The 16,502-nt window shown below is 41.5% G+C and overlaps 1 protein-coding gene across 9 annotated transcripts in view; it reads right to left on the reverse strand.

Moving 5' to 3' along the window:
- Positions 1–14,851, reverse strand: part of TMEM68 (transmembrane protein 68) — a 29,623-nt gene extending 14,772 nt beyond the window's left edge. For 4 of the 9 annotated variants that reach the window (XR_006935796.1, XR_006935797.1, XM_046925317.1 and 1 more), the window contains exons 1-5: positions 14,570–14,851; positions 10,901–11,245; positions 8,339–8,503; positions 2,976–3,169; positions 838–898 (exon numbers count right to left, since the gene is read on the reverse strand). Coding sequence is in view for 5 of the 9 variants with exons in the window: in XM_046925317.1 (XP_046781273.1) it covers positions 838–898; positions 2,976–3,169; positions 8,339–8,503; positions 10,901–11,234 (754 nt within the window). In the remaining 4 variants the exon portion in view is untranslated. The remainder of the gene's footprint in view (positions 1–837; positions 899–2,975; positions 3,170–8,338; positions 8,504–10,900; positions 11,246–14,569) is intronic. The other 5 variants (XR_006935799.1, XM_046925319.1, XM_046925320.1 and 2 more) reach the window with 2 other exon arrangements.
- Between the last annotated feature and the right edge of the window lie 1,651 nt (positions 14,852–16,502).

A 16,502-nucleotide genomic window follows, 5' to 3' on the forward strand; every position in this document is an offset into this window, starting at 1 on the left:
GTTAATTTTTGTAGAACATCATAAAGAATGTGTGAATCATTCTGTATGCCTATATTTGATGTCTGGGCTTTCTCCATCCAATATTCAGCTTTTAATTAGAGAGGATGAGAAATGGAATTGTTTCGTCCTGCAGACCTTTGATGAAAATGATGATGTCATAATTTGAAACAGAGCATGCTGTACGGAAGAGACTATTCAGGCTCTTTCTGATAGCAAGTTGGAAGACACACACACACACACACACACACACACAAAATAGCAGGGGGGCAAGGGAAGAGCTAGCACTGTCAGATCAGCAGAGATGCAGACACAACCATCTCAGAGGTGGGCTCTTCAGACATATACCCATCTATTAGTGTACCAGAACTCCCAAAAAGGACAAGGAAAGAGCAAGCAAACACAAATTTGTGCAGAACTACAGATTTAGCGCTGCACTGTATAACAAATATGGATGAAATAGGTTTCAAATGTTATAAAGTTTAAGTGCAAGCACAGAGCTTTAAGAGGTTATTTAAAGGAACTGTCATCTGCAAACCTTTGCTTCTTATCAGCAGAGCAAAACAATATTCAAAACCTATCTGCCTTTTTCTGCCTGCTTTTTTTCCTTTCTTCTACTTCTTTATGAAAGCACATTGTCACATTGAGAGTGACTGAGATGAGCTAATACCACATTTAATGCTGACAATAAATCCTGGTCATGTCCCTGAATTGCACTGGCAAGTAAACCTCGAGAAATAAGGCTCCGTCAACTCTCAAATCTATATGGGATTATTTCTACAAAGATAGGCTAAACACATATGGAAAAATAAACTACAAAAAAAATATAAAATATCTTACTTATTCCTCCTAATGTCCTAATGCCTTCTCGAACATTTTGTGTAAACATAGGAATGATGGGCTAGGAGGGAAAAAACATATTAAGAATTTAATGAAGATAACACTATCTAAAAAACCGCTACCTCACTTAAACCCAACACACAAACCAAATTCAAAAGTGTTTGTCAGACAAGGACATATAGAGAGCAAAACAAGGATTCATTAAGTTCTTCTGCCACCTTCTGCCATGAAGTTTCAGCCTTGAGAACACTGTGAGGTTTCACCACATGCATTTTCTTAAATAAGAACAGGATTTCAGAACCTATGGAGCATTTAAGCCTCCTCTTGTCTAGAAGTGCTTTCACATTTGTGAATCCAGGGGTTAAATCTTGCCTAATTTGTGAATTCTTTAAGCACAACTGCAAGACTGGGACCCTAAACTTGTCTGATTCATCTCTACTGCGTTGACTTGCTTTGCACGTGATGTGTCATATTCAGTACAGGTCCATGATTCATTTCTGCTGATGAATGTTTGAACAGTGTTATTATTTCAAGCTTCTATTACTGTTTTTGAACTTGCAAACAGCTGTCAAGATTTGCAAGAACGAGGTGAGGGGGAAGGTCCTGCTACATCATTTCTTTCTCCAACATCAATTTGTAACAAATAATCAACATAAAATGCTAAGATTTTCACACATCCATATTCTTTCAAGCTTTAAAAAAAAACATACAGAAATGAGACTTTTCATACAGGCATCAAGGTGTTTAAAAAAAAGAAGTCTGTAAATAATACAGTGCAACTGTAGAGAATTAAAGAAGTGCAGCTGCCTAAACCAAATGGTAATAAAATTCCTTATTCCAGAACCATCATCTTTGGAACATCTCACTTGTAGAAATTGGTTTAGATGACAATATTTCTGGCAAACAAACTGCCAAAATGAGACAATCTGAGGAAGTTGAAGGTCCCAGTACTGATGTTCAGACATATTTTTCTTTCCACAAATAGTTATACTTGTGATTAATAGTGATTTAAAGTTCCTCTTTAATCTCAATACAGATTTTTTTTTCCATCAATTTCATTCTGCCTCCAACACTACTCCTATTCTTCTGCATCTCCTCTATGAAGTAGGGGAAAATGAAGCTGCATGATCTTTATGAGTGCAGAAAGGAAACCGAACATACATTCAGTTAAATCATGTAAGCAGTACAAGCGTAGTTGAATTGCAAGTATGGAGTTTCGTATGCTATTACAAAGTATTAGTAAAATCTGAATCTGTTGAAAATATCCTGCTTAAAATGTGTTACATTCCTCCTGGTGGAAAATGAAACCCATTTAAAATTAGGTCTTAAAAATATTCTACTTGGGTATAAAATCTAGAGATTGAAGTAGTCTGTCTTTGGCAGTGTTTAAGCACAAAACTTGTGGAGTGATACCATTTCAAATTAGGTGTATGCAAACCTATAGACATAGGCATCATCTTTCAAGTATAAACATAGAATGAGAGAGAATGGAAAGTGTTATTAAATCAGTTGCAGTACAAATATATTATGTGTTTATGTGCATTCCACAGTTGGCCCCATACAAATAATCATGCCTACTGATCACAGACAATGCTTTATATGAGACAGAATTGAAGAGGAAACAGTTCACACTAATAAGCAGCATCTTCTGCTGCTGCTGTATGCCCTAAAGATCCCTCACTAGCACAAAAATACCAGTGCAGTACGTAACACCAGTGCCTCTAGCATGAGTACAACAACAGCAGAGACAGGTCTGCTGATTTACAGCCTATTCTAACAAGAGGAGAAATAGAAATACACCGTGTGGCTGCTTTCCAGTTATTCTGGTAAGAGGTTGAGCTGGAACAACCCCAGCCAGGCAGGTGTAAAACAAGTTCATAATCTAGAACTGTCCTCAATTTCACCTCTCATTCTTTTAAGCTCTGGATTTCTTAACCACAATATTCTTAGATGACTCCAAAACCTTCTTATCAAACAAGACAAGTCTTGAAATTTAGTTACAAAAGCAAGCAGACTGTATTCATGTCACTCAGCAATCTAACACCAAATATTTGATAATCAAAACAGCTTCCCCTAGAAGAAAGAACCAAGAGGTTAGCGTTTTTTGCTTCTCATCTGTGATGATAAATCATACTTACCACTTTTGCATCAATGGCCACCTGGGCAAAGCCCTTTCGATTACCCCACATAATAGCATATGTTTCATCACTAAAGAGTGCTTCCCGAACTCCACCTGGAGAAATAGCTAACAGATAGCCTTTCTTCAGAGCACTGACACATACTTCTTTTGGTCCATGCATAACGCCAAGTACTTCAATAAACATTTTTAAACCTGCAGGGTAAGATCAATATTAATACAGAAAGTGTTAATTCATACTACCATTGAGCACAAATTCCCAAGACAGAACACGGTGGCTAAAACTTGTCTAATAGCCTAATATCCCAAATTAAAGACATTTCTAGAAGGACTGACACAAAGTTTGCTTGTAAATTTCAGTGCAAGAAGTTGAAAATTTAGGTTTTCTGTCACAGTGAAGTCAGATGCTACCTCAATATCAGTAATAAGCTGGAACCAAAAAAAACAACAGTCAATTACTGCATTCCACATTCAGAGTTCTTAAGTTTTCTATGGTATACCTTCTTTTTGCCCAAGCTTTACTTTACAAGCAATGTGATACAGTCCTAATGAAGTCCAATAAAAGAAAATATCAGCAAATTATGGTGTTTTAAGTTTTTTTGTTGTTGTTAACTTCAGCACATATGGAGCAGTCCGTGCACAAGGAGGAGAATGACAAATGAAACATTTTTGATTGACTCCTCAGTTCAGTCTGTGGGCATCCAGGTGGTCCTTCACTACACAGAGGGACCTGGGGAGCCTGAATTGCACATATGCAATTAGATGAAGGGCTTTCATTTAGTAAAGTTTAAAACTGTAAAGTTACATAAAGTCCTCATATCTTAAATGTGAAATGTCATACTTACTCCGCTCTTCAAGAACATCAGAAATTGCCTACAGGTATCAGACGGACACATTTAGACAACTAGCTCAATTTAGGCAACTAGCATAGTGAAGAAGAATTAGCAAGAAACCAATTATGTTCATTTAAATTAATGTATTTTAAAAGTATGTAGTATTTGTGCACACTGCATACTGAAATGGGAACTTCAGGTCATTGAACAACATGGGAAAGATTACTTCTCTTTCTTAAAGTTTCCCACAGTGCCAAACTTAACTCAGTCAGCCACAAACAAAGGTACAGAACTGATCTAGCTAAGTTTACATCTCAAAAACAGATCATCAGGGTTCTTTTACCCTCAGGTTAGCAAATGAATATTTGTTATTATGAACACACATTTGTTATGTATACACACACACACACCAAAAAAAAGAGTCCAAATATAGTTAAGATGACAAAGTTCTGTCTTGTCTTACTGACCACATAAAATAAGGACTCAGGGAGGAGATCATGAGGCAGCATATCACTATTCTTAGGTAAACTCCAATCTCTAACTAGTCTTTGTAGGCGGTGTGCTAGTAATGTAATGATTTATATCCATATGCAGTCAGCATTTATTGTTAAGCATGACACCAGAACACAAGCTCTGTTGTAGCTCTCATGTTTGTTTTAACTGCCTCACATACTGCACACAACACCAGCAGACCTCAGCCAGTCACATCTGCACAAAGGACTCCTGAACTAGCTTTCCTCACATGATTTCATTTCTCTTAGGTGATTTCCTTTTGGGATTTTAAATAGCTGATTTTTACAAGGGTTTACATTCCCAAACTCTTTGAAATGTACCTGCTGGTATGGAGCTGCTAGTCTCTCATCTATTTTCTAACTGCGCGTTCAAGAGAGATACAAAACAATATTAGTAAGGGTAGAGATGAGAAGGAAGAGAGACTCCAAGGAAGCAGAAGTTGTGAAAATAGTTTTCCTTTCCACAGTGCAGTTCATAGGTCATAAAAAATTAGGAAAAAAGTATGAACAGAGTATAGACCAGTGGTGAGGTTTCAAGTCTCTACAATGTTTCTCAGTCATATTTTCCCCTTGACTTTTAGTACAGCTCGGAATATAAGGCTTTGTATCACACAGTCCAGCCAGCAAATCATACATTAATATTAATACTTCTGCTCCAACAGCAGAACGTGGCAAGCTAGAGCAGTGGAGAGATAGGAATTAATCCTGTGGCACTGAAGAGACAGCCAGGGCACTCTATGCCAAGGTAAGGGTCATCACGAAGCGATAAAAAGCACCACGATAGTATCTGTCTATAGCAGGAAAGTCACCAGTAACCTATTTTTTCCACTTTAGAGTACCCTGTTTGAGGAACAGAAAGGAAGCCACAGCTTCCTTCCCATGGAACACAAGACAGAGACTTAGATCACTAAAACAGCTGGCATCCTTTTAAAGAGGGCGCCTAGATGACTCTAGGAAGCAGATCCTAGAGAGGCCAAGGGAGTAGAACACAAATGAAAGCTCAGTCCTCACTGCATTCTTCAGCAAAAGATTTTTTTTTTTTAATTTAAATTTAGAGAAATCAAAGTAACCCTGGGCATTACACAGCTGAGAATCTAAAAGGACCAAAAAGCACCAGATTTTTTTTTCCTGTGACTAACCTCTAGTATTACAAGAAAAACACAGAAGAAAAAAATAAGCCCAAGGATTGTATTTCATATCTTTCTGCCCCTAAAACATAAGCAACAGAAATATACATAGTATTGATTTAATATAGAGACAAGCAAACAATTTTCTTCTGCAACTACATGAAAGACAGACACATTAGGCAATCACGCAGTCATAGAATCACCAAGGTTGGAAAAGACCTCCAAGATCATCCAGTCCAACCATCAACCTATCACCAATAACATCCTCACTAAACCACATCTCTTAGTACAACATCCAAACATTTCTTAACACCTCCAGGGATGGTAACTCCACCAAGCTCTCTGGGCAGGCCATTCCAGCATCTGACCACTCTTCTGCAGAAGAAATTTTTCCTTATATCCCGTTTCCTCTGGTGCAAGTTGAAGCCATTCCCTCTAGTCCTATTGTTAGTTGCACGGGAGAAAAGGCTGACTCTTACCTCAGCACAACCTCCTTTCAGGCAGTTGTAGAGCTACAACGTCTCCCAAGCCTCCTCCTCTCCAGACTGAACAATTCCAGAGCCCTCAGCTGCTCCTCACAAGACTTGTACTCTAGAGCCATCACCAGCTTCTCTGCCCTTGCCTGGACACACTTCAGGGCCTCAATGTCTTTCCTGTAGTGAAGGGCCTAAAAATGAACTCCGTACTTAAGGTGTGGCCTCACCAGGGCTGAGTACAGGGGACCATCACTTCCCTGCTCCTCCTGGCCATGCTTTTTCTGACACAAGTTAGGATGCCATTGGCCTTCTTGGCCACCTGGGCACACTGCTGGTTCATGTTCAGCTGAGCGTCAACCAACACCTCCTGGTCCATTTCCTCTACACAGTCTTCCAGTCACTCTGCCCCAAGCCTGTAGCACTGCATGGGGTTGTAGTGACCCAAGTGCAGGACCCAGCACTTGGCCTTGTTTAACTTCATCCCATCAGCCTCAGCCCAGCTGTCCAGATCCCTCTGAAGGGTCTTCCTATCCTCAGACAGATTTACACTTCCTCTCAACCTGGTGTCTTGTGCAAACTTACTGAGGGTGCACTCAATCCCAGGTCATCAATAAAGATACTGAACAGGACAGGCCCCAGTACCAACACCTGGGGAACACCACTCACAAGCAGCTGCCAGCTGGATTTAACTCCAGTGTTCAACAGGAAATTCCACGTTATCTACAGGAGTTTTTCTATTAGTTTAAATTCCCTGTATCTGACAAGACTTAAGCTTGTTTGACTCCTTACAGGCTCATGCATCCCTCAGGAGGCACAGCAACATGCTACAAATACAATCCAGTTAATCATAGTTAAATTGGTACAAAAGTGCCTGATGAGAAGGAGGCAATGAGACTACATATTAACAACTGCAAACTGGCACATATGAGATTCAGGTTCATGGGGCAAGCTATTCTCACAGCTATTCATAACATATTTACGAATATTAACAACAGAATGATCATTAAATCATCTAATCCAAGTATGCCTTCCCTCCATTTCTCCTAGATCAAGTCCAGTAAATTTTGGTTAATTAAACCATCTAATGGAAAGGCATCTAATTTATCAGAAGCCTCAAAATCAGAAAGTCTAAGTACTAGTACAAAAGGATGGCCATCTTTCTGGTTTGATTCACAAAAGAAGCCCCATCTATCCAGGTTGCCAGCCACAGACTATTGTGCAGCCTTCAAGACAATCCAAAACAATTACCTGGGCTCCCTGGGCTTGTCTTCCCTGAACAGCCTTAAATCATTCACATAATCAGAGAATTTTCCACACTGGAATGGATCTCTGAAGGCCATCGAGTACAGTCTCCTACTCCAATTTGTCCAACGGGACCAACCTATGCAGGACCTAAGCCAGCAGTGTTTTGAAAATCTCCAGGGATGGAGAGTCCCCAGTTATTCGGGGCAATCTGTTTAGGTACTGCAGCTTGCCTCTGTTCCCTGTCATCCTATTGTTGAGTACCTTTCAGAAGAGTCAAACTCCATCTTCTCTAACTTCATAGTTAAGTAATCAAAGACAGCAGTAATATCTTTCTCCACCTTCATTTGTTACAGACCAAATAGTGTATGCTCCAGCCTCCAGTCAATATCCCTCTCAAACTGGGAAGTACAAAACAGGACACAGTACTGTTGGATGTGCTCTGACAGGCGCCAAACCATCGCTCCCTTTAACCTGTTGGCTACGCTCAGGCTGAAAAAGGCCAGCATGCAGTTGAATTTGTACTGTGCATTTGCAACAAAGATGATCATGTTCACTCTCTTGTCCACTAGAATGGTGAAGTCCTTTCTGACAAAGTGACTTTCTACCCAGGCTCCCATTTGTCCTGTCACACGGGATTATTTCATTCAAAATTCAAAACTTCATATTCACTTTTGCTGAACTTCATGATGTTTCTACCAGTCCTTTTCTGGGAAGTCACTCTGAATACCAGCTCTAATCTCAGAGTGTCAACCATTTCTCCAGTTTGGTATCATCAATGAATTTCTTGAGAGTACGCTCCAACTCATATTTGATTAACAATCATGCCTAAATATTAACAAGCATATTATGGAGTATCGGCTACTGATTAACACAGAGACAAGTCTTTCTCCCATTATCTTCTTCTCTTTGTTTCTAAACACTCTAAAGTTATTAGAAGTGTTGCCCAGATTAGAGTGCAAGTCATCTCCACACAGGCCAGTTGCATAAGCTTGTTCTTGTTTGATAAGAACACATTCTTTGCTGAGAACAGTTGTTCCAACAGACTAAGTAAACTTGTCTGAAAGTTAGCTCTGAAAGCTGTCTTTTTATACAACAAATTTCAATCACTGCAATCTTAAAAAAAAAAGTTTAAAGAACTCTCAAACTGATTGTTCATTATGAAGTATATTACCTGGTAATCTAAAGACGAAATGATCCGCTACTACGTGGCAGTATCTCTTCCTTCGTATAAGAAGTCTAGCCATGAAATAGAGATAGTCAACAGGACTAGCTCCATGATAAAACACAATCAGTGCTGGTCCTTCTGGAATATTTTCATCCCCGTGAAGTTCATAACCTGTTAGGAATTAAAGGCATAATGGATATCAAAGTATGATACAATTCTAGCCTAAATAAACTAATTTGCATCAAGTTGGCAAGTTGAAACCAGTATCTACTGAGAAGCGTTAGAGCAAAGTGACTGCTAAAACATCAAGAGCTGTCTTGCAGCATTTATGAAGTTGCTTTCACAGCTTCATGTTTACAAGCCTTATTTAAAGCTCTATTTAAAGAGAGAACAAAACAACAACAGAACCAAAAGCCTCGCTCTCTTCAACTATTGCATAATTTTTTCAGTTCACTGCCTTCAAGGCTGTAGTTCTCTGAATCAATCATTCAAGATAAATCAAAATAAGGACTGAATAGGAGTGTTGAAACACTACTGTTTCAAGCTATTACCTATCTTTCAAAGTCAAGTTCATTGCTGCGAGCAACTGTTCAAGGCAGTTTAACATGACAACACCCATTTATGTGTCTTTTTTTATTCCACGGTATGAAACTCATCTTTGTTATCTCTCTCAGAGTTATACTTGGACTACTTTTCCATCACTAAGCACTAAAAGCTGTTTGGGACTTTATATGCTTAACTGAAACATACATGAACACATACAAGTGTTGAACTTACATTTCTCATTTAGTTAATGGTGAAAAGAATATTCTGTTAACACAAAATAATAAAATGGACCAGAACACATTCAGTTATATGTTCAGTTAACATTGAACAGTTGCAGTATTGTTTTATTTTAAATCCCACACCTTCTGAAGTAATCAGGTGTGCAAATCCCTTCTTCTGCCCCCCTCTTTTTTTAAACTTCTGGCTCTTCTCCCACTGTTCTATTTTCTATGCCTGTGGAGCTGCAACCTATTACAGACATCCATCTACCTACCATCTGTACCAACACAAGTGATCACTAACTGTGCTCCATGCTAGCTGAGCATAACCAGAACGATACCTGTGGCTAGCATTTGCATAATAAATTTACAGGTACCAGATACAAGGTTGGGCTTTTGTTTGGGGTTGTTTCTTTTTTCTTCCCCTCCCTCCCTCCCCTCCTTCAATGCTTTAAGATTTCAGGAAGTTTTTCCTGTGACATACTGATTAACCAAGTAGGAAAAAAAAAATAATAATAATCACAAAGCATTTCATAATTTACTAAAAGAAGTGGAAGCTGCTGACAGGGCAGAAGGAGAAGCCACGATAGTAGATGAGGGACTGGATAAGAATCTTTTCTGTGCAAATAAGAAGTCAGGGAAGGGAAAAAGCTACTATGGATGAAAAAAGCCAAGGCCATAAAAAAAACGTATGAAAAACGTAAATAGCTTTTCATTACGAAGCGAGCATTTTAAGCTCTTTGATGTAGCTGTTGATTTTGATCTAGTGTACTTTCTCTGATTCAAAAGTTAGATCTTAGTCTTACAAAGCCAATCTGATACAGCCGCTGCACCATCTGGTTATCAATGCCTTGAAAACCCTCTTTCCTTTGACTGGAGAACAAATAGAGATGATTTTCAAGACGGATTTGTTCTTTAAGTAAATTGCTCTTAAACATCTTTCTCCTTTAGCTGCATCTAGAGTGAATGGTTCTGAAAGAAGCTTATGATTTCCTTAGAAAGAAGCCAAATCACTTATTAAGTCTATCTTCAGAAAAGATATATCAGCAGAGGGACAAGGAGCAGAGCCTTTAGTTTTGACATTCTCTTACTAGTGAAAGTAGTTGTCAAAAATACATAGAAAGAAAATACCAAAAGCAGACCTCTGCAAATTGACTTGAGAGCTCCAAAGTGTTAAAGTAGTAACTACTGAGCAAACCGACACCAAGTGCCCCTTTCAGACAACATTTGGCACCATGTCAGTTACATGCAGTGAAATTACACAAATGTGGCGATATTAGCTATTAGGGAACTAGTATTTAGCTTCCAGTATTTACATATTCAATCTGAAAGAGCAGCAAGAAGGGTATTTTGGTGGTTTTTTTTGTTGTTGTTGTTGGTTTTTTTTGGCTTGCTAAGTAATTCCTGAGACACAGCAAATTACTTTAATTTTTAACATAGCTATCACTTCAGGTCCTCCTGGAAAAAGAAAATCCAGGAGTAGTTATTAAAAGTCAAAAAGAAAAAGAAATATATATATTTTATATATATATATATATATATATATATTTGGCTAAAGGAAAGCAATAGCAGCAAAGGAATAAAAGCATAAGACAAAACTGTACAACCAAAAGAATCTCAATCCCTTCCCCCCCCCTCCTCTCTCCCTCTGGTCTACAACAGTTGAAGAACAACCGGCAGTCAATAAACAGCAATAGCAATTAGATGTAAACTGATAATCCTCACAGGTAACTGATAATCCTCACAGGTAAAGCCAGGAACTGAACGTCAGCACTTTTAAGAGAAGAATCAGATTTTTGCTTACCATGCCATACTCTCCCATGTCCATCCCACAGGTTAGCCAACATTTCTTTTGCACCATACCAAACATCACCAGAATGTCCTTCATTAAATCCATTCTTCCTCCTTTTATAAATATGAAGAAGGAGAAGGGAAGTGTTGAAGCAGAAGAAGAAGATAGCTACTGGAAGTATAAAAACTATTGCAAGTGGAAAAAGCACCCATGAAAGGTAGGCTCCATAACTCAGATAATCTTCAGTGTGTTCCACACCAGTCCATTCTCCCAGTAAGTAAGCCAGGAAGCTTAAGTAGGATGTAGGTATTGGTCCTTCAGTAGAGGATTCATTGCTACCTATCATCTTCTGTTTAACTAAAAGAAAAAGAAAGAAACCAAAAACAGATGAATAAATCCTTAAAGAAAACAGACAAACCTGTTTAATCACACAAAAAACCTCTCTGATTCATATACCATTTACCACACAGAAATTAGTACAGTCTCAAATCAAGTGCTATAGAAAAACCCACCAAACACTTCCACTAACAGCAGACATGACTCAGTAAGAGCGTGGCCTCACTCATGTAGAGACCTTCCAATGCACCTGCAAGTGGACAGAGTGGAATACAAGATGGATCACAAGAAGTTCTCTAAAAGCTTGAAGTGCTCTGGTTTTACTGTGTCTATGCATACAAGTCTTCTCCAATGCAGTTTTTGAGATACATCTCTCTGGGGTGATATTCCATGGTTATGGTTCTACTTCTGTCATCACTTCATCTTACAAACTTGAGACAAGCTGTATGCTTGGCTATATCTCAGCTGGAGTTCTACAGCAAAAGGAGTAGCACCTTGGGGAAATAAAACTTCTGAGCCTAGTAAGGTTTTGGTCAAAACCTGGAATAACTGCTAATGAGGTCAAAGAAGAAAAGCATTTTGCAACTATAACACAGACTTGTTAGAGGGATTAAAAACAACCACTTCTGAAATAATCCAAGTTCATTTTTGTATTAAAATGTGACATGCAACGTATGACTGCAGAGTTCCTATGCACAGAGATGTGCATCCTTCACTCCCTTGCTCTTGTTCTGTTTTATAAGCATCAAGGGACTGATGAGAGATCATTTGACTAAATCTATTAGCATCTCAATGACAACAACTACAAAGAATCAGATCAATTTTATCCCACGTTAAAGGAGGTACCGGAGCAGAAATCATCTCATTTACTTCCCAATCTCATCTTTTTCTCCTATTTTGATACAGCAAGGATGTTCCTTTTCCTTCCGTTTTGAAATTGGCCTCTACCCACACTGCCCAAGATAACTCCTTATTTAAGAGGCAAAAAAAAAAGGAATTGGCTCACATGATCCACACCTGTTCCACCAATCCAGGCTTATATTCTCATTCCAGCTATCAGATATGAACCCCAGCACCTGGCGGGCAGTGAACACTCACAACCAAGTACAAGAAATACAGCTTGTGAGACCAAGCAGTACTGAAGAGTTAGACTGGATGCTGTGATGTCTACCAGATTGTTATGGAGTCCCCCCCACTGTCCCACCTACTAGCTAGAAAACAATATGGAGAAATTAGCTCTGGCACAGAAACACCTTTTTAAAGCTTAGAAGTGTTCATACAACTTGAAAGATAATTCAAAGTTATGCATTCCTTCCTATTACATTTTTAATTGTTTACAGCTTTCTCCAGACACCAAGTCCTCATCAAGTAAGTTTTACGTCTTGTCCACACATGCCAGCCTTGCAAAACACGACTTGGCTTTCTGTGTGCAACATTAGATGCAATACCTCAAATGCAATCGCTGCCGTTTTAGAAGTTTGCTTGCAAATGTATGCACCGATAGCACAAATAAAAATTATTTGTTGCCAACCACACAGATAATATCTATTGTACTTCTTTCCCTTAGAGACAGTCAATCCTACTCTGAAAAACCTGCTTCCTAATCTTGAAAGAATCATAAAATCATTTAGATTGGAAAGAATCCCTGGCAGCGCTGGCCCAACATTTTGTCTGCCAGTGAGTTAGATCAGGGTGCTCAGGGTCATGGCCTGTCCAATCTGTAACACCTTCACAGAGAGAGATCCTTACACTTCTCTCAGACACCAGTCTAGTGCCTGATCACCCCCATGGTGAAAATGCTTTTCTTTATTCTAGTCAGAATTTCCCTCGCTGCAATTTGTACCTGTTGCCTTGTGTCACTTGGCTGAAAAGCATCTAACCCCAACAATAACTACTCATTATGAAGAGCAGCAGGATCCCCTTTAAGTTCCATAAGCTAAATAAACACAGCTCCCTCCACCTCTCCACAGACACCACATGATCTGATCACCCAACACCGCTGGTGGCCCCTCTCTGGACCTCCTCCAGGCTGCCAGCACTTTTCTTGCGCAGCAGGACTCTAAACTGGATGCGTGGTTTTGTGAGTGATGAAAAGAGGCAACAAACACTGCCCTGATTTATGCCACGGCCCTGCTCACATAGCACAGCATATACATACAGCCATCCCCACTCCCATTTGACTTAGTGTCCAACAGACAAAGGTGTAACTCCCCATAACAAGTTCAGCATAGGTTCCGAGCTCCACAGAAATACTCTGTATCCAGCCTAAGTGTGATTTATGTTATTTCACACCTAACACTTTACCAAAGGTAGTGGCACTGAAAAGGGGATGGTTGACACTGTCTCAGAGCACAACAAAGTACAGGCGTGCCCATCACAGGCCCAAGGCAGTTCCTATGCGCTACTAATAGAGTCATTTTGGTCTGTCCCACTTTAGAACTGCCTAGTGTCAGCCCAGTTAAAGTTACAAAATCAAGTACGCTGCTTTCTTGAATCACCAGCGACATCCTCTGATTAGGGCCTCCCGCAAGCAAACAGCTCAACCTGCCCTCCTTGTCTGATGTGTTCTGACAGCTGTCACCACCCAAATGTAAAAACACAATGGGGTGCAGTGCTATGAAGCCCCAACCTCAGCTGACTTAGCAGCAGAACCTTTCTGTAACGCAATCAGACCCTCAAAGGCCCTGTGTTAGCTGACATCCCTAACAGGCTTCCTGCCATGCAGTGTGAGCCAAACACCTAATTTCAGTGATAACTTCTTAATAGAGCCGCTTAGGGATTTTCACTAGATGACAAAGGCACATCTCCAACTAACAATACTGCACACACACTTATGCTTAAGGCGTTGCACAGACGAGGCTAACACACAGTTCCTTTCATTGACCCCTCGGGTCCCACCCAGACGAGCCCCTATTAAAGGCGCCTCCTGCCCCACCAGCCACACACAGGGAGCATCTGCGCCAGAGCGAGCAAAGCTGCCGTAAAGACAACAGCAGCAACGTAAGAGCCCAGGAACGCCGCTAACGGCACCTGAGACCTAGAAGGACGCTGGAATTCAGCAGGGCTTTTTGGTCGTGCTTGGAAACACGAAGTGGCCTTGCTTCTTGCGGCGGCGGCGGCAGCCCCACAGTGACTCCTTCAGCAGGGAGCTGATCAAGCTTTCTCTCAAAAAAACTGCAGGAACCGCGCTCAGCAGCCAGAGAGAGCACTTCTCGCCCACCCGCTCCCAGCCCCGCTCAATGCTCGGCTGCGGCTGGAGTTGCCCCGGGCCGCACCCACCGCTCGGAGGCTGCCCAGCCCAGCCCGGCCCGGCCCGGCCCGGCTCGGCTCCGCGCCGCCACTCACCTTCCACGAGCAGCCGCAGCTCCAGCTCCGACCCCTGGTCCCTCTCGGGGCCCGCTTTTACTCCTTCGCCCACCGCCCCCGCGGAGGCCGGATGCCCGCGGGGCGGCCAGGCTGGGGCGGCTCCCCGCAGGGCGGAGGCGGGAGGGGCACCGTGCCCCCAGCGGGAGAGGCGGCGAGGAGATAACGAAGGCGGCGGGAGGCGAAGAGGGAGGAACTTCGCGCCGCTGGGGAGGCGGGAGCCGCCCGGACCGCTGTCCGGCTGCAGCGCGCCGCGCTTCCGGCGGGGAGGCCGCCACCGCTAGGGGGTGCTGCGATCTCCAGGCCGTGGTATCGGCCCCGCGTCGCGTGTGCGTCGTGCGCCTGGCTGTGGCTGCGGTGATGCGCTGGGGCCGAGCCGTGGCGCCTCGCTTTGTGCCTTTGCTTCTGGGCCTTGTAAGCCAGCGGGTGGCACTGGGTCTCCGGCGACCTGCTGTGGGGCTTCGTGTCTCATTGCAGTTTGGAAAATGGAGTCCTCTGTGGCATCATCATCCTCAAGTTTGTGACGTTTCCTTCGTTACGCCACAGTGCCTTGGTTTGTGTCGGCTTCTCTCCTGTTTATAAACTCCCGTCAAGTATTGGAAGGTCACAATGAGGTCTCCCTGGAGCCTTCTCCATGCTGAACAAGCCCAGCTCCCTCAGCCTGTCTTCATAGGAGAGGTGCTCCAGCCCTCTGATCAAATTCATGGTCCTCTGGACCTGCTGTAACAGCTCCACGTCTTTCTGTCGCTGGGAGCCCCAGGCCTGGATGCAGCACTCAACATGCAGAGCTGCCTCTCCCCACCAAAGCTCGGAGACAATGTTTCTCTATGAAAACCCCTTCAGGTAACACAGCCTTCACGCTCCCTTGGGGTCATCTACCCAAAAGCATACAATTCCCCACAGGTACCCACTGTAATGTCCAAACTGAACCACAAAAATATATATTCAGTGTATGTCTGCCACGTAATATGCCAGGACACGAGTAGGAATTCAAACCGCAGTCTTACATAGTGCAGTCCAACCGTATATCCATGAAGTAGGTTTGCCTTTAAAGCACAGCTGGAGACAAGCAGCTTGATACTCTGCTTCTGAAGTCACACACATGATTCTGTGCAGTATCTGACTGAATTTAGTATTCCTGAAACTGCAGTTTGGACATGATGTTTAACAGAGATCTCAGTGTCTTGCAGCCTTGGATATGATTTCTGGATCTAACTTGCATGTTCAAAACAAAACCCAAAACAAATAAATCTAACAAATAAGGGGATGTTGAAGTTACACCAGGCTCGGTTCCAGACATACATGCTCACTTAGCTACTGTACCAGCTGGACTGAAATTTAATAAAACTGCACTGTTTGGCATCAACTTTAGGTAATATCATTTGGCTGCAAACTGCAGATCTTTGTCATGCTTTTTTGACTGTCTTTTATGTGTACATAATTTACTGGACTTCTGAGCTGGGGTTCTGCAGTTGTGCATCTTTGTAACTTTACTGTCAGATAATATTTTCTTCATAGTTTGCAGTGTCATGTTTGTCCCCAGTGCAGCATCTTGTAGATTGAGTATGAAATGTTAACAGGATTTGCTTGCATGGTTTATTAAGCAAACTATACCAAATGAGTCATAAATATGTCTTAGGTTTTCAGGCAGGCAAAGGTCATCTGCATTTACTATTTTTAATGTATTACAGACAATTTGCATTGTAGGGAAGTAATTTGATAAGCAATTACAATTGCATGAAAAGACGCTCCTGTTTCTGCTAGTTCCTATAATATCAGATTCAAATTCTAGTTTCTGTATTAGCACAGTTCCACATTAGAATTCTTTACTGGTGAAGTATTCTAACACATTTCTGAGGGAGAAAATGGCTTAACTTGTTTTCGTTTGAGAAAAATCAGTGTCTTATTCTTTATT

The sequence above is a fragment of the Gallus gallus genome, chromosome 2, assembly GCF_016699485.2.
Source record: "Gallus gallus isolate bGalGal1 chromosome 2, bGalGal1.mat.broiler.GRCg7b, whole genome shotgun sequence".
NCBI classification, from domain to species: Eukaryota; Metazoa; Chordata; class Aves; order Galliformes; family Phasianidae; genus Gallus; species Gallus gallus.